Here is a 19,375-nt window from a genome sequence, read left to right on the forward strand (position 1 = left end):
TCAAAAATATGCTACGTCATCTATGGATGGTCCCTTACATCGAGACAACCAGAATGCATGTTTGTTTATCAAAACTATCTCTGCGGTAAACGAGCATAAATATAGTGCACATTGGTTCAAAAGCCGTATTTAGGAGGAATAAATTGTTTGCACCTAAACCATTAGTTCTCTCGTCTTCGCTTTATTTTTGCAAAATGTTGCCGCGTACTTCAGTTTTTATTCAGTTCCGGTCTTCCTTTGGTTTGTTTTTTCCGTCGATCTTGTTTTCCGTGCTGAGCACCAATGCTACCGACGTGCCAGGAAGGCAGCTCCCACACCTGGACCCTACCTATCGACCCATCAACTCATGAACCGGGGACCAACGGCTTTACTTCCCATCCGAAGGAAGGCGTGATGATCAGAGATGTTATGCCTCAGAACATCCCGGCGGCGCCGACTGAGATTGAACCCAGGCCTGCTGGGGTGAGAGGTAATCACGCTTACCACTACACCACCGGCGCCGTTAAAGTGACACTCGTAATAAAGCCCATTATCTCGTGAATTGTGCATTTTAGACAAGTGCTGTCTTCGAGAAAGTTCCTGGATTTTAGCCCCTTCTTTTGACATGAACAGATCAATCAATGATTGGAGACTAAGGAGGACAATGATTCCTTTTCTTAACATTAAATGAGGGCAATGAGTTTTTATCAAACGTTTTAATAATATGTGCGCTATCACAAAATTCGTGATTTGCAAAGGTTCAATTGAGATTGTTCATAACTTGTAGTTGTTACCAATCCAATTAATCATTTTGTTCGACCATTTTCCGCAGAAATGGCGCTGTTCTGCTGGTAGGAAGTGATAAAAATCCCCATATAGAAATTGAGAGAAGTGGGAATAATTCGCTTTCGGTGCATATTCAGGTGAAAAAAAGTGAACGACAACCTAAAGACATTAATCAGGGACTTTGTCGTTCAGTTTTTTCCCGGAAATTATTGTTAAACAAGCTACAATTAAATAAAAATGATTTTTCCCCATACAATTTTACCTGCTTTACTACCAGTCTCCAGAGAGCCAAAAAAATTCAAATTTGAGAGAGAAATTCTCTCTTACGACCTCAAACTCTCAACATGCCATGTATTTTGTTGACACTCGATTTGTTATTTCCCTTTCACAGATTACAAAATAGCGTACCTGACACTACAAAACATGTCTGGTACCTCTATATATGCATTTGCTTTAACATTTGAAGTCCCTCCTTTTTTACATATTCTCCGCAAAAGATACTTTATGCCCCGCTCCAGACATAAAATTCGGCGGGAAATTATGTGAGGGGTGAGCTATTTTGTGTGCAAAATGTGTAAAAAAGGAGGGACTTCGAATAATAATCTAATGCATATATAGAGGTACCAGACATGGTTTTCACTGCAGCACATAGGTCATTGATTCTCTGCTTGATCGTCAAGCAGTTCAGTTTGGTGTTAGCTCGCTCTCTCGAGTTGTTTGAAAAGTTCGTGGCGATAGTGTTCGCGCTCTCTCTTTCGCAGTTTGTCGTGCGTGTGTGTGTGTGCCCCGTAATAGGGAAGCATCGGTCGCGAAGCCCGGCGAAGGTCCAAAACCTCGGTGAAGGAAGCTCCGGTGTGCCTACCTCGAACAGGTTTGCTGTTCTCCCCATGGATGGGAATATCCAGCCAGCTGTGTTGGAAAAACGCAGCAAGAAGAGGAAGAAGAATCGAGGCCAGTCCGATGGCACGATTGGTCGAGACGATGCCTCTGCGACGAACGGAGATTTCGGTGACGCTGTCGATAAAGAAAATGCTGCCGACATGAGCGCGGCAAGAGTGAAGCTACCTCCGCTGGTAGTGAAAAATGCCCATCTCAACGAGCTCATCGCGGATCTGGCGTCGCTGGGCGTCAAAGCCGAATTCAAATTGGGCAGAGTCGGCACCAAGGTGGTGCTCCGTACCAAAGCGGAGTATGACTTGGTCATCGCCCACCTGAGGACTTCCAAGGTGGAATTCTTCACCCACGACATCCCCGGTGAAAAACCGTTCAAGGTCGTCATCAGGGGCCTACCAAATTTCGACCCGAAGTTAATTGAACATGAAATCAGGGACCGGAACAAGCTGGCCCCAAGTGCCGTGTATCGAATGACAAGAAGAGACGAGAATGTGAAGGCGTATCCGGATAGCCTTTTCCTGGTACACTTCCAGAAGGGAACGTTGACGCTCAACGCACTGAAAGCCATCCGGTCCATCAATTCCATCATCGTTCGCTGGGAGCCATACATCGTTCGCTGGGAGCCATCAGTGCCAGCGGTGTCTGAACTTCGGACACGGTACCCGCAACTGCAACATTAAGCCCCGCTGCGGAAATTGCGCTCAAGACCATGCCACCTCCGAATGTGCTGCGGATGAAGCTGTAGCGTCCAAATGCGCCAACTGTGGTGGTGCTCACCAAGGATCCAATAAGCAATGCCCTAAACGCGAGGACTTCAAGCGCATCCGAAATCAAGCGTCCACCAACAATCAACCAGCACGAAGGAAGGATAAGGCCCCAGCTTTCAGGAAGGAGGACTTTCCACCTCTTCATGGACAAGCGAATCCCAGGGTGCGATCCACGCCCCTTCAAGAAACGTATGGATCTTCTGCTGGACAAAGCTCTCCATCCCCCCTGGATTCTGGAGGCAACCAACAGCTCAAACAAACAATCCTGATCTGTTCTCAGCAGATGAACTGATGGAGATTTTTATCAACATGACCGGTGCTCTACGTAAGTGCCGCAATAAGCCCGAACAGATCCAAGTGCTCGGTAAGTTCATCATCCAATATGGTGTCTAAACCGCTAACCATCGCTTCCTGGAACGCTTGCTCTGTAAGAGCTAAGCAGATTGAGCTTGCCGACTTCCTCCGCAAGCATAGCATCGACGTGGGTCTTCTAACCGAAACCCATCTTAAGTCCGGCGACAGCTTCTGGTTGCCTGACCACAACATTATCCGGCTTGATCGCACCAGCTCCAGGGGGGTGGTGTTGCGGTCGTCGTCAAGAAAGGAATAAAATACCACACTCTGTCCCATATCCGCACCACTATCATCGAGGCCCTTGGTGTGGAGGTGGAGTCGTCGACTGGATACGTCCAGTTCATCGCCGTCTACTGCCCTCGACAGTGTGCCGCCAGCAGTGGACTAGCGGCTAAATTAACCCGTACCGGTTCCCGCTTCGTAGTTGGAGGAGATCTGAATGCTCGCCATGAGACCTGGCGGAACTACCAGCAGAACCAGAACGGTCGTCTGCTGTTCGACCACTCACAGCATGGGCTGTACTCCGTTTGGTTCTCGGACGAGCCAACATTCATCTCACCGGCAGGCAACCCATCGACGCTAGACCTGTTCCTGACAAATATCGGCTTGTCCAAGCCGGTAGCCTTGAACGAACTCAGCTCCGACCACCACCCGGTGGTGGCTGAACTGGGCTGCAACGTGGCTCCTGCTTCAAGCCTGCGCAAGGACTACCATCGCGTAAACTGGGCCCAGTTTGGACGCGTGGTAGACAGGCACATCATCGACAACCCGCCGCTTGATACCGTGGAGAACATCGACCGAGCGTTGGAAGGACTCCACCAAGCCATAACCGTGGCTGACGAGGCGTGCGTCCGACGAGTTCCTGTGAGGGGTAAGTTTATTGCCATTGATTCCCACACCCAACTTTTGATTCGTCTGAGAAATGTTCGTAGACGCCACTTTCAGAGGACTGGAGATCTAGGCAAAAAATGTGAAATGGCCAATCTGAACAAGGAGATTGCTTCCAGAATGGTCTCACTCCGGAACGAAAGTTTCGGGCGGCTTGTCCAGAATCTGGACGACCGCTCCAGAACATTCTGGATAGTTGCCAAGGTCTTAAAGACTTACCCTAAACCCATTCCACCACTCAAAGATGAAAATGATGACGATCGGCTCATAATCACCCCTCAGGAGGATGCAAATGTAATTGGTGAGCATATTGCCAAATCGCACTTGCTTGGCTCCAACATCCAAAGTCCGCTCGAAGTTCAGGTTGAGCAATGCGTACTCAAACTTGATTCCTCCCCTTGTGCCATCCCTCCGGAGGATAAAATCACAGTGGAACAGATTTGCTCAGCGCTGAAATGCACCAAAAACATGAAGGCCCCCGGGTTTGACGGAATATTCAACCTAGTGTTGAAAAATCTCAGCATGAAGGTTCACTCTCTGCTGGCTGCTGTCTTCAACAGATGCTTGGAACTGCACTACTTTCCAAGTATCTGGAAGACAGCGAAAATCATACCTATCCGCAAACCCGGGAAGGACCCAACGCTAGCTTCAAGCTACAGACCAATCAGCCTCCTTTCAGCGCTGAGCAAATTGTTCGAGAAACTCATTCTCAATTGTTTGCTCAAGTTTGTCGAGGAAAATAACATTCTCCTTCCGGAACAGTTTGGGTTCAGAAAGGGGCACTCCACCAATCACCAGCTAGTGCGGGTGATGAATAACATCCGAAGTAACAAAGCTGTATCCAAGTCCACAGCCATGGCATTGTTAGACGTTGAGAAAGCGTTTGATAATATCTGGCACAATGGGCTTGTATACAAGCTTTGTAACTTCAACTTTCCTTTGCATCTTGTTAAAATCACCCGTAGCTACCTCCAGCAAAGGTCGTTTAAGGTATCGTTGAATGGTTGTCTTTCAGACACGTTTTCCATCCCAGCAGGAGTCCCGCAAGGCAGTCTGCTGGGCCCCTTGCTTTACAGCATTTACACTTCCGACATTCCTCCCCTTTGAGACGGTTGCGTGTTTTTCCTGTTCGCAGATGATACCGCAATAGCCGTCAAAGGAAGGATGCCTCGCGAAATAACGAACAAACTTCAACGATGCCTTAACGCCTTTGCTGATTATGCCACGACGTGGAAAATCAAAATCAATGCTTCCATAACACAAACAATCATGTTCCTCCATCCGCAATCACCCAAACTAAAACCGGCTCCCTCTTGTACTGTAATCATGGATGGTACAAGGGTTGAGTGGTCCGCCGAAGTAACCTATCTCGGGATGTTGTTTGACGAAAAGCTCCTATTCCGCTCGCATGTGGAGAAAACCGTAGTCAAGTGTTCCGCCTTGGTTAGGAGTCTGTATCCGCTGATTTGCCGCAGATCCCGCCTCTCAAGGGTGAACAAACTGGCTGTCTACAATCAAATAATAGCACCTGCGATCCTCTACGCAGCTCCGGTGTGGGAATCATGTGCACAGACTCACAGGAACAAAATTCAGGTAGCTCAGAATAGAGTGCTGAGGATGGATCTTGAACGTCCTTTCGACACTAGAATAACAAATTTACACGAAGAGGCAGGCATTGCCAAAATAGATTCCAGAATTAACGAAATTAAAACTAAATTTGCACAAAAATGTAATTTATCAGAACATGCTTTGATAAGCAATTTGTATATAGTAGATTAGGTGTATATAGTAGTTGTAGGTTAGTTGTAGTTGTAAATAGTAGTCTCCTTTTTCCAATTCAAATCAAACTAATCCCACTAAGGTGGTCATACTTTAAAAACAGGCCTGATAGGACTAGGAACTAAAGTTGAAAAGACGCATCTGTGTCACTTGAATATTCATACATGTAAACCACACAAACACAAGAAATAAAGATCATTTAAAGTCAATGGTATAAAATGCAAATATGCGAATGATGTATAGTGTGACTCTATTTGGTAAATGTAGTAGTTCTGTGCCATTCGTTGCTTGTTTTCATGAATTTTTAAACAAATTTAACATAATCATCAATAAAATTTATGCTTAATATAAATAAACTCCATACATAATTTAAAATTATTAAATACGCCGAGTAAAGAGCACTTTAGATGCAGCCGATTTGAATCATCTGACCACCCAATGAGATAATTTCCGCATTGTGAATTACCGCCGTCTTCCTATTTTACAATCCCTTTGTGATCCGAGTTCTTCGTGAGCTGTTTTCCCTTCAGCACCTACATAACGCTGTAATCACTGGACGCGGAAATCAACGATCTAGATGTCGTTCCTGTAATCTAATACTTTCAGCTTCATCTCATACGATCCGGTATGCAGGGAGACTTCCAAGTTATGTTTGATCCGTTCCCAATTACCGTAGTCGACGAAAAGCACCTCAATGCTTATGGATTTTCTCGTCTGATACCAATTACCGTTACTAGATTTGGACGCGTGCAATTCGTTAATCTGAAAATTGGTCATCACTTCGTCACTCTTTTCGTAGCAATCTAGGCTGTCGTCCAGAAGATTGACAATTTCATCGTGTGTTCGGAACGCAGACGCAGTTTAATTTGTACGTACGTAACGATGAACATGCTCTGAAAAAGCGGCATGTCGACCATCGTTGGTATCGCCTGGTTGGTTAATAGTGGGACCAGCAGCATTGCATCTAATCTAGAAGAAAGAGAACGATAGTCACTAGGTGGATATTTACGTCAGGCATAAACCAAACCTCTCGTCATTTGATACATATTCGATTTGATCAAAGCGATACTGATCCAACCACTGATAGCTGTGCTGATACGCTCCGGATTCCACGTAACGACAATTGAGAATCACATCCTGGACGAGCAGTGTGTTTCGAAATTAGTCAAAAAATTTCATCTCCACCAACTTAAGCTTGAGATTTTGGCTTTTCAGTGGATAGATTTCAATGTCTGAAAGATAAACGTTAAGGTTTTAACCTCGTTGTAAATGCTATTGTTTTTAAAAACTGGTTAGAACCTGTGCAATCATATTTTTATCAGAAGGGCTATTCGACTCCCTGCGGTTCCACGTCACACATAATTTTGACCTCAATACTGCCCAAGAAAACGATTTGCACCGGTTTCTCGTTGCTCTTGTTCACCAGCTCCTTGACATCATTGTTGATTTCAATGTTATCAACATACATGGATGGCCACCTCCAGTGTGATCCTGGGCATTCTGTATGACCACCAATGAATTTGTTGTTGAATAATGAATAGTGATTATACCTCCGGAACCAGATACCCAATCGACATTTTTTTTACACACATACTGGAAATTGTTGCCCTCAAACTGACTGGAGAAAAGTAGCACATATATACGGTACATATGTATACGCGTTTTCTAGAAAGATTAGATTTAACAGCATTATTGTGTGGCTTAGTAGTATTGTAGTAGTCCTTCTGCTGTATTGTCAAAGATAGAAGCAAAATTTATTCAAATGGGTCAAGTCTTGAAAACTAAGGTGTCACGCAGCTCCAGCAGTATTGAACTTACTGCTTCAGTACACAATATCAAGGCAAAATACTTTGACAGCGTATAAAAATTCCAACGAAAAACCAACGGACTGTCATCTATCGTAAATAAAAGAACTGGCTCAGCAATTTTACAGGATTATTTGAAATTTTCATACTTTTCCATTTCTATGTCACATGTTGCAAAAAGGCGTGAATATTAATTTTAATACTATTGTGTACTGTACTGAACATTATGTTTTCATTGTTCGCTTGAAATTCACATTCTTGCTAAATCGTTATTGTTTGAATATTGTTTTGAAATTGTTTAATATTGATAAACGTGTACACTCGGTCCGCCCACTTGCACTGTTGCATCCTGTAACCAATTCGTTTGCAACTCACTTATATCATAAATTCAATTATTTACTATTCCCAATTTTGTTTGTAATTGCCTTCTTCGGTGGAAAAAAGGATACAATTAATTTACTTACACTCTACCAAACACTTTTCAATCTAAAAAATATACCATGCATTACCGCATTCCTTTGATTCAAGTGCCATTCTTCTATTATACACATGTTCGAATTCAACTTTCCTCCTGATTATTGCACACTCGATGGCCCATTTACCTTAATCAAATATATCCGGTATCGGATGTCATCAGCATCCTACTACACGTTTAGCATGGTTTCTGCCATTCATCTATGCTAAGCTAATCAATTTTAAGTAGTTTCGCCGCGGGCTGTAGCTTGTTCAGCATTTCAAATACATTACACATCAAGTTAAGATTATTAGTCGTGTTGTGTATAGCTATTTTACAGTATAATTATTTGGTTTAGACACATAGGTCGTCAAATGACCGCCAATCTGTCGTCCGTATATGGCACTACCGAACCCCAAAGCCAACCGATTTGAGGTCCGTAATTTTTCACGGATATTTGCTCCATCCCTAGAAGCTAATAATATCAAACATATTAACTGTGTGCGTTGTGAGTGTGATATTTTGAACAAACAGAAAAAAAAGAACATCACAGAAACAATGACTGCTATCGGTTAATAAGGAACGTAAAACTGTGTGTAGGTGTGACTAGAGTTTCTGTTGATTGGTGTGAGTAACTTGCTAAAAGAGTAACATGATAACTGAGTACTTTGTTTCAAAGGAAATCAACAGCCATTTTTGTCTTAGATTCTAATACACTTTCTGTAATCCTTTTAAATCCTAAAAACACCGATTTCCGTTCCTGATCTACTCCTATGAATTGTCGTCCTATTTGTTTGCAGTTTACCTTCTTATTGCCTAGACACATTCGAAATGTTCACCTTAATTTAGCGCGTGCCTTCCGTAGTCCCTCTCTTATAGCCTAAAAGCAAATTTTGAATCTAGTCGAATTTTGCCGATTGTAGTTTACGTTTGTGCTCTGTTTTGGAAATCGATTGGGTCCGCTGCAGTGGTTTTGGGACTGGGGTTTTGCTCTTAGTTTACTGAATGATCAGGTGGTCTACACCACACCGTACTATAAGTGCCACGTGTTGAACATTTAGCAAAATAAAATCATTGGGCAACCACCGGTTAAGAAATTAGATCAGACATTAGGGACCATGCACTTAATACGTAAGATGTTCCTATGAACTTTTCTGTCTCAGCTCCCCCTTAGTAAGATCTAACATCGTAAATTAGCATGTGCTGTATTCTTCATGATTTCGTAAGGTATTTCTGAGATTCCCTGCCTCCCTTGTAAGAAAACATAAGAAAATTTATTTCTTATATCTTACGTAATAAGTGCATGGTCCCTTACACATTATGAATTGATAGGGGTCAAACCCCGTACATTGAATCCAATATGGTCTTCGATTTTGACATTCTGGTACATTTTATTTTGTTTCCATTGTTAATCTTGATTTGGCTTTATACTTCTTAGGTAACTAGGCTTAAAGATCAAGATTTTCATATGCTATGCTTTGGAAATTTTCAGAATAATTTAGTGGGCATAACAGTCACGTTCAATAAGTGATTTTCATATGAATTTCACAGCCATCCGCCTTTACATTCACTGCCTCGTGAGAGCCTGAAGGTTTGGGAAGTAAACAAGTCACTGACAGTAGAGCACTCATTTGGTAGCTCAGTCAGCACGTTTATTCATAAGTGTTGATACCCACCAGTGTTGGTAAAATATTAAAAAAAAATAATATCACCAATGCCCAAGATCACGCATGATCAACAAGCAAGCAACTACGGACGATATTACAAGCTGTGATATCGTAGCTGCGAATATCAAGGATACAAAACTCACCAGCTACAATTTGAACCAAACCGTGGTGAGTTTGAGTTTCATGTATTTTACTTTCATCCGAACGTGACCCGAGACTACCGTCACTGCTGGCAGCAGTAGCTTCGTGTCTGTCATCGGTGAAGAGTAAAGAGAGATAGCAAACAACACTTTCTTGTTCAAAGAAAACGATGTGAAACGGAATCATTTTTGATTCGAGTCAACTCTCAGCTTGATTTTTGCACGTTGTTAATAGTCTCGCTATATCAAAGGTGCTTGTAAAATCAATATCAAGCATGAAAGCGGAAAAATATTGATGATTATGCCAACACTGCTACCCACTCTTTGTTTTCATTGAGGTATACATTCCCAATTGAGCGTTAAAACCGGCCATCTTGAAAAAAAAGCTAGATGATGTAGATTTCAAAATTATGCACAGTGAGGTATGAAATTGTAATTTTAAAATGCTACCATTTCTCAAATAATGCTTTTAATGATTTTTTTCAAATATTCTACGAGGGTGAAAACACAGCTTAAGCCCGAATTCGTAGGAAATGGGAGTGTTCTATACCTTCTTACCCTACACAGAAAAATATACTTGGCAACGAACTTACACACTTAAAATTTTTCGCCGAGATTCCAACAGCCGAGTAATTCTGTAATTTATTTTGCTGAGATTCAGTCAAACAATTGCCGAGACTCAGCTAACAAATAATGTTTTGCTGAGATATCAGCTAACAAACAGATTGTTTGCAGAGATATCAGCAAAACTAAATGCCGAAGTAATCGGCTGTTGGAGATTTTACCGAGCTAGATTAAGTGTGTATTAACAAGCGTGTGCTGCAGTATTGTTAATTTAGATGGTGGCTATAGCGCTAAAGGTGTATTTAGAAATTCAGACCATACACTGTACACAAATATAACCCTCTGATCGAATGAAACCTCAGACCATTCAAATCGGATAATCGAAATCGCTTTTTCAAATGGAGTCTGCAACCGAATGACGGTTGTTTTGAAATCAGATGATTTTCCTCCCGAATACAGGATGAACATTGTTATGAAAAGGTATAGGGCCTTCAGTTGTAATGCGTAATGCTCTCTGCAGAATGATTTCCATCTTAAATTTAAACGCGTATGGTATTGGTCCTGCCTCATAACGCAAATCATTCTAAACGATGATGTAAATAATTCTATCGAACGTCATTTGCCTCCAACATCTATGGTGCACTCAAGCCGTCAGTCATATGCGGCAACCGCTGCATCCCGAAGCACCTCTCTACCTCCGTGGCTATCGAGGCAGCACTTAGGTCAACCGGCAAACACTCGTGTTTATTTCAGTTACCATGGAGACGTAATTTGTGATTAGTCCCGGTCCCTTTCAAATTGTATCATTATTTATGAACGGCCTTATATTTGAAATGACGTTTCACATTCATCTAGTGATGTCCGATTTTCATTCGAATAATCGTTTAATCGATTAACGAACCGAAAAGTAAACTATTTATAATCGGTTAGATCATGCCGATATAAGCACTAACATCTCCACACGATCATCACCGATCGTTTCAAACATGTGCTGCACTCTCATTGGTGGAAAAATGACAGCACAGCGAACAAAAAATAATCGATTAGTTGTTAATCGAGTAATTAAAAAATGGGACATCTCTGATTTTGGTGTGATTGTTTTGATAAAAATGAGCGAAAAATTTCATCTCTTCTGAGGGGGCAGCTAAATCACAAAATTACCTTGAATACGGGGGTTCTCATTGGATGAAAGGGACCGTGAAAGAAGACACTAAAATAGAAAGTTTTTCTTCCGACAGTTTCATCTTAGTATTCATCTTTGCTTAGGTGCTCCCCCTTCACCATCGATCGAGTTTGCAGACACTTTGCTTAGAACGGCGGAACTTGTTACACTCGTGACAGAAGTCATCATGATCCTGCAGGACAGAATAGCTTCAAGCTGCCGTATCCCTCATCAATAAGTATGGACCGGGAAGCCATCAAAATAGCAAATTGGAACGCTTGCTCACTCAGGAGCAGGAGCATCGAGTTCGTTGAATGCCTCAACAAATGAAACATCGATATCGCTATCATCAGCGAAACACACCTGAAGCCCGAGATTAACGTCTTCTTTCCAAATTTTTGGCTTGTGAGGCTGGATCGAGGAGGAGTGGCCATCGCTCTAAGGACGAACATCAACTGTCAGCTGCTGCCAAGCTCCCAACTGAAGATTATCGAAGCCGTAGGGGTGGAAGTTCCTACTCCTGTCGGCTCCATCACCATCGCTGCGGCATACTGCCCCAATCAAGTCAACATCAGAGATGGGTCGGCAGCAGTCGGTGCAACCAAAATGACACCATCCTGTACAATGACCTGCAGGAAACGCAGTACAACATCTTGAGTCCGGACACTCCCACCCGGTTGAGTCGTTCCGGTGTTCACGCTACCATCGATAGCTTCATCAGCAACATGGGCAACAACATCGCTCAACCTATCACCTACCAGGAACTCAGCTCGGACCACTATCCGGTGGTGGCCGAAGTTGGTTCCTCGGTAAACCGATTCGAAGCTTCCCGGCGCAACTACCATCGTGTCAACTAGGCTCAATATCAACACTGCGTCGACACAACCATCGACTACGACGTCCAACCGGAGACGTCCGAAGATGTTGACCGGTGTCTACATACCATCGAGGAGGCGATTTCCCGGGCCAAGGTGAGTAACACGCTGAACCTTGACAGCTCTACTATAGACCTCAGTAGACTCCGTAACACCATTCGTAGGCAGTACCAGCATACTGGTCTGCCTAACTTGAAGACCAATTGCAATCGATTAACTAAGATCATTCAGGCCAGGATGGTGGATCTCAGAAATAACGGTTTTGCCAATAAGATCCGTTCTCTCCTAGATTGTACAAAGCCTTTCTGGAAGCTAACCAGAATCTCAAAAACTAAGCCCAAACCCATTTCACCACTGGTTCCACGTCCCGATGATTCAGTGGTTCATCTGATACACTTCTGTTGAGAAGGCTGCTGTGATTGGCTAACACATCGTCAGCTCCCATAATCTCGGACAAAACATGATTAGTCCACATGAGACTACTGTTTCTGAAAACGCAACCAACCTCCATTTGATTCCCAACAACTACCCCGAAGTTTCAGAGATTTCGGCTGACGAACTGTTGGCTTATACCAAATCTTCCAAAAATATGAAGAATTTAAGTTTCGATAACACCTTGAGTCTAGAGCTCAAACACAAGATTACCTGGCTTGGCTCGCGTTGAAAGCAGGCTTGATGGAGTCTCGCTCGCGAGTTTGAAATGAGCCGAGCGTAGCATTTTTCTGAGGAGTAGAATGCTTGCTACCAAATCATTCCACTGAGCTTCAGAGCGTGAGAGCGAAGGGAGGATAAAATGACAGTGAGGTCTGCTGCCATTCGTTCATGTTTTCTATCACAGCTCTTACTCTCACTCTGGGTGAACTCAAGAGCCACATGTGAAAAGGGCATACAAGCTTTTTGTAAACAAACCTTATTATGCCCTTTTCTCGCCACCCACTTGACACCAACGCAAACCATCAACATCACCGGATAGGGGAAGCTTTCCCCTTCCCGATGATGTGGTTAGTTTGCGTGGGCGACCCTCGGTTGGCAAGAAGAGGATCTACAAAGGTTTGTTTACAAAAAGCTTGTATGCCCTTTTCACATGTGGCTCTTGAACTGTGAGTGTCGAAAAGCGCATCTCACGTCAAATCATCCTCTCGCTGAAGTTCACTCTCCTTCTCTCTCGAGGAGTTTTTGTTTACTTCTTCCATATTCCTGTCGCCATCAAGTCAAGCTGAACATTGCATTAGTTCCTAAGTAACATTGATCGATTCTCTTCGTCGATTTTCTCTTTCGTTAATAACTTGATCACAGAACCGTTTCTTGATGTGTTCGTCGTATTAGATGCTAGATAAAAGCTTCTTTTATCGATCTGTGTGCTGAAAATACCTGGGAATGTCTTTACATGGCCGTGGGGATGCAAAGAGAAAATCGACTAATGCAATGTTCAGCTTGAAGTAGGCTGCGCTGAAAATCTGACGTGTTGTTTTTTTTAGCTGCGTTTCTTCCTTCCGGAAATTGAACAATTATTATAGTTTCAAAATACTTTAAAGTATGTTGCCAAAACTTATATCTAATCATCCAAGAAGTGATAAGCGTCGATTTTGCGTCGGTCGTTGTGTTTTTTTTCCTTTATTTGATTGATGATCCGGTCAAAATCTTTCGGAGGCCGTTTGCCCAACCTGCTACCAGAACCAAACATCAAAGTGCATTTATTCACAAGCTGCTTATTCATCTCTGTCTACGGCTCTTTATGAGACAACTGGCTCTGATCATCGCTAACGTGCAATCTGAAAATGTACACTTGAAGGATCGGGGCTGGTCTTTTTCACGATGCGTGCACAGAGTGACATGAAGAAGAAAAGTGATATTTAGCTATTGTGTGGTTGGATCCGCTGGAGGAGGAGTTGTTTAGAAATGCATAGAGAAAATTAAGCATCGGGAATGCGCTCCCGGATATATTGATTTGGTGAGTACGTTCCAGTTGAAGATTGTTCGCTCTAAATAACCCTTTTTTGAATACAACTGGACAAGGGTTCGTGGATTTGCCAGTCCCTTGTCACCTGTTGATAGACGTACATCTTGTCGTTTGTCTTCCAAAGGTCTTCAATGAAGTTGATTTACCCTGCTGCAACAGTCATAGGTAATCCTTGCACTGATGGTGGGTTCTATTCACATCACATCACTCCTTCCATATTCCTGCCGCCACTCACTCGAGGTGAGGGCTGACTAAACTCGCAGGACAAGAGTGTTTCAAAACCTCCAGTGATTTTGAGGAGTTTCAGCAAGCCTGGTTGAAAGTTAGCTAAAGTCATACCTATCCGTAAACCTGGGAAGCATCCTCTTCCTTCAGCTACAGAGCTATCAGCCTTCTCTTAGGGTTATCAAAGCTTCTAACATCTGCCGACGAAAATAACATCTTATTCGAGGAGCAGTTTGGTTTTCGACAAGGTAGGTCGACTACTCACCAACTGACTCGAGTAACCAATATGCTCAGGCGGAACAAGTCGGTATTCAAAACATCTACCATTGCATTGTTAGACGTTGATAATGTCTGGCATGATGGCCTCGGTCTTCCAATCTTCCTCGTGAAGATCATCCAAAATTACCTCTCAGACAGGACATTCCAAGTATCTCAACTTTGGTGAGGGCGTTGCGCAAGGAAGTATGCTTGGGCCCATCCTCTTCAACTTGTTCATGTCCGACATTCCAGCTCTCCCAGATGGTGGAACGTTGTGTCTATTTGCAGATGATACATCCATCGTCTACACAGTTGGATTAATTTGCCAAGATGAGTACCATCGAGCAGGTCGGCATTTCATTTAGCTGGATCTCAGTGAAAAACTTGAAGAGATTTAGCTAACACACGGGAAATTTGCCGAGATCTCAGCTAACAAGCATAGCATGCTTAATCTCGGCAAATTTTTCACTGAGATCCAGCAAAATAAAATGCCGGGCTGCTCGGTGGTGTCCATCTCGGCAAAAAAAATCTAAGTTTGTACAAGGGAAGGGTCATCGGAGCTCTTACTGCCAAACTTCAGAGAGGCTTGGATGTCCTGTCTGAGTATTTCAACAATTGAAAGATCTGTATCAATGCGGCGAAGACCCAGGACATTAAATTTTCACATTCCCAATATCCAAGACGTCTGAAAACAATAAGATATGCTTAAACGGCTCAGTGGTGGAATGGTCCAAAGAGGTTGTGTACCTCGGACTAACACTAGACAGCAAGCTTCTTTGCATTGACATTGACAAAACTAACACCAAGTGTAACATATTGATAAGATCACTGTATACGCTTATCAATCGAAAGTCCACCTTATCCCTGAAAAATAAGATTTCTTTCTATAGCTAAACATCATTTCCAAGAGAGTTCGTGGGGCAATACCAGGCGGAATTCATGAGTACCCGCGCTACCATGGACCAAATTTTCACAGCAGGTTCTGCAGAAATGACGCGAATACAACGTGCCCACACATCATTTGTTCATCGATTTCAAATCCGCATACGACACAATCGATCGAGATCAGCTATGGCAGACTACGTACGGATTTCCGGATAAACTGACGCGATTGGTCAAGGCAACGATGGATCGAGTGATGTGCGTTGTTCGATTTTCGGGGACACTCTCGAGTCCTTTTGAATCTCGAGGGGGTTACGGATGGACTTTCGTATCTGCTATTCAACATCGCGTTAGAAGGTGTGATCAGAAGAGCTGGGATAGACACGAGTGGCACGATCTTCAGGAAGTCCATCCAGCTTCTCGGCTTCGCCGATGACATTGACATTATGGCACGGAACTTTGAGATGATGGCGGAAATGTACATCAGACTGAAGGCTGAAGCTAGGCGAATTGGACTTGCCATCAACGCATCGAAGACAAAATACATGAAAGGAAGAGGTTCTAGGGAAGACAATGTTACCCTCCCACCCCGAGTTCAGATTGACGGTGACGAAATCGAGGTGGTCGATGAGTTCGTATATTTGGGCTCACTGGTGACCGCCGAAAATGATACCAGCAGAGAAATTCAAAGACGCATTATGGAAGGGAATCGTGCCTACTTTGGACTCTGGAGGACGCTCCGTTCGAATAAAATTCGCCGCCGCACGAACTTGACTATCTACAAGACGCTGATTAGACCGGTGGTCCTCTACGGCCACAAGACCTGGACTATGCTCGTGGAGGACCAAACGCGCCCTTGGTGTTTTCGAACGGAAGGTGTTTCGTACCATTTACGGTGGAGTGCAGATGGATGACGGATCGTGGAGGTGGCGAATGAGCCACGAATTGCACCAGCTGCTAGGAGAACCATCCATCGTCCACATTGTAAAAATTGGGCGCTTACAGTGGGCTGGGCACGTCATAATAATGCCACACGACGACCCAGTGAAAATGGATTTCGAAAGCGACTCAACAGGAACAAGAAGAAGAGGCACGCAGTGGGCAAGGTGGATCGACCAAGTAGAAGGCGACCCTTCGCAGACTACGAGGCTGGTGAAAAGTGGCCATGGATCGAGTAGAGTGGAGACGACTTCTTCGGACAGCAGAGGACAACAAGGCCTTACCCTGATTGGTAAGGTAATGTAAGTCTATAGACAACTAATGCTACCTGTTATTGTGGATGGTATGGCATTTAGATCAATCTGGGAGAGTTGTTCTAAATGCCATCATCAGAGCTGGTAAATATCACGGTCGTCATGTGACAATGTGAAAACAGGTCCTCTCACTATCACGAGACGACGAAATCAATTGTAGAAACTTATATACGACTTATTTCAGGCATAAACAAGTTGCTGTAACTTATTTTGATGAAAGTGTGCTACTCGGGGAAACTACCTATCATGAGCTTTCTTGTCAATTTCCAATGATCAAGCACTCACGAGAATAATTCTTATGCGGTTTTGACATCAACATTTCTAACTGATTTAGACGAATTTAAGCAAGCAACCGAATGTAATCGTTAGAGTGAATATATTTTTAAGATTTCCTCTGTATAAGAAACTTTAATAGCAATAAATGAGCTAGTAATCACGATGATCACAACACTGTCACGTTCTGTCCGATGACTATGACAGAAGTATCTCTGTAAATATCGCGTGAGATCTTTCATTGAAAATGAAATTTGCCAGCCCTGCCATCATCTTAAACTGCAAAGGATCCAGAACAAGATCCTTATGATAATCCTAAACGGTCCCCCACCGCGGACTCGAAAGTCTGAGGTCCACCTCCTGACTGGAATTCAGAATTAGAAGAACGGAGAGTATTCCTCCTGGAAAGGTTCAGAGACACCTGTCTGAGGTTAGATCATATGTGCACGTTAGGTTAAGTTATACTCGTAGTTAGGTAGGTTATCTCATTTTTCCCAATTCAAACAAAACACACCCCCAAAGGGGCATTCTGAAAACTAGTTGAAAAACGCAAACATTAAATTAGAATATCCAATGAAACAAAGATGAAGAGCCGGGTAGGCGAATCAATTAAAATGCTAAGCCAATGTACAATCATAATCAAATTTCAAATTTCAAATAAAATCCATCTTTTATTTGGATTACAGACATATGGATGTTCATCATCTGACGACGAAGTCAACCTTAAGACAATCATCCAAAATTCGAATCCATATTGTTAAAGAGCTCGAGTAATGCGATAATCATTCGCAGTATTGCGGATGGCATTTACCGTGGAATGTAAACATGTCGATAGAATGACGAAATTAATGAAAATTTACACGAGCATTGCAAAAAATAAAACTGACTGCATTAGTGTACAATGCAATAGAACAGTAAATGCAAAAGTATTGTATATCATATATCACTATCATTCAAGAGCAACCCCAGCAAACCACTAGCAGCAGTCGATTCCGTCAATTTTGAAACTAATAAATAATAGCCAAATTTTACCATTTATAGTCCAATATAGTTCTGCCTACATAACAACTCACCCAAAATAACACATTCATACAAATGCTCCTGAATAACACAAATCAACATCACGAAGATCCATCAAATAATTGAACTCCAACAGTCATCTATTCTATGCCAACCACACTGCTCACTACTCAATCGTCAATCATTTCGCGACGGTCGTCAGACAATTAGAGAAAACTTGCAATCACCGTCACAAAGCTTCCGCAAAATCTAAATCATTCATCGCTCCAGTCATACCGCTTTCCATGCTTCGCTCGCTCTATATCCTGCTCTCTATCTCTCTGCCTCCTTTTGATATCCTTTTTTGAACTTGCTGCATATACGACACCGATATTTACAGCTACATCACAAAGGTTTAGAACTCTGTTTTAGTGTTTGAATGCCACTACCTCCTATCCTGTTGTTGGATCTATACATTTTGTCTTTTCGTCGCTTCTGCCAAGCAATCGTCCTTGTTTTAGCATTTACATAATACAGAGCTCTACAGATCATCGTAAACTATTTATACGCTCCAATAGAGTGTATGTATTTACGAGTATGTGCATGAAGATTTATGGCCTACAGACTAGATTGATTTCTATTACACACACCTAGAATTTTGGATTTGCGTTTTCTTATATATGTTCCCGCAAAATGACTAGAATTTCACTCGTTTCGCCACGCAGAATCACCTTGATGATGCTTTGTTGTGGCTTTGGAAAAACAAAATGATTCGATCGTACTCGATCAGTCTACACAGTGACTAGAAGCATTGAATCGATTCAGACAAAAATACCATACCAAACAACAAATAAATAATGCCAATAAATACTAACACTAAGACTATGACTAGTTCAAAGCGAAACTGATTCGCATTTTTGGAGTACGGCTTCTTGACAAGATCAACAAAAAATTGGTATACAATAATCATAATAAATTGAGAATTCATCTATCAAAATAACAACTATTAAACAGCTAGCACTGGAATGATGCCCGTCGTAAATGGGCAGAAAAAGCTGGGAAGAACTGCCCTCTGCGCCAAGGGATTACACTAGAACAGATAGTAGTCGATCAGCTGCTGCTCCAGCGGCATCACCGGAGTGCTGCAATCGGATAGCGCATCGGCCAGATAGTTGGTAATGCAGTAAGGAAGCGTCAGTCGGTCCAGCTTCTCGCGGGTTTTGATGTGTTTGATGATGATCGCCCGGCAGCGATCCTGCAGATTCACGAAATCTCGCCGCGATTCCGTCAGTACCATCTCGGTCTTGGCGGCCGTCGAACATACGATCGGGTACAGGGGCTCTCGGATCTGCAGAAGTAGAAAATCGACAATCCACGTCACTCTCAAAGACCGTCTTTCACCCTTGTTTAC

General features: G+C 43.0%; 1 protein-coding gene across 1 annotated transcript in view; it reads right to left on the bottom strand.

The window, feature by feature from the left end:
- Nucleotides 1-14,236: 14,236 nt before the first annotated feature.
- Nucleotides 14,237-19,375, bottom strand: part of SP555 — a 36,419-nt gene continuing 31,280 nt past the window's right edge. The window contains exon 3 of the mRNA XM_065217848.1: nucleotides 14,237-19,312. Coding sequence (XP_065073920.1) covers nucleotides 19,055-19,312 — 258 coding nt within the window. The 3' untranslated portion in view covers nucleotides 14,237-19,054. The remainder of the gene's footprint in view (nucleotides 19,313-19,375) is intronic.

The sequence above is a fragment of the Ochlerotatus camptorhynchus genome, unplaced genomic scaffold, assembly GCF_037179485.1.
Source record: "Ochlerotatus camptorhynchus isolate MF236.1 unplaced genomic scaffold, CSIRO-AGI_Acam_v1.1 ptg000080l, whole genome shotgun sequence".
NCBI classification, from domain to species: Eukaryota; Metazoa; Arthropoda; class Insecta; order Diptera; family Culicidae; genus Ochlerotatus; species Ochlerotatus camptorhynchus.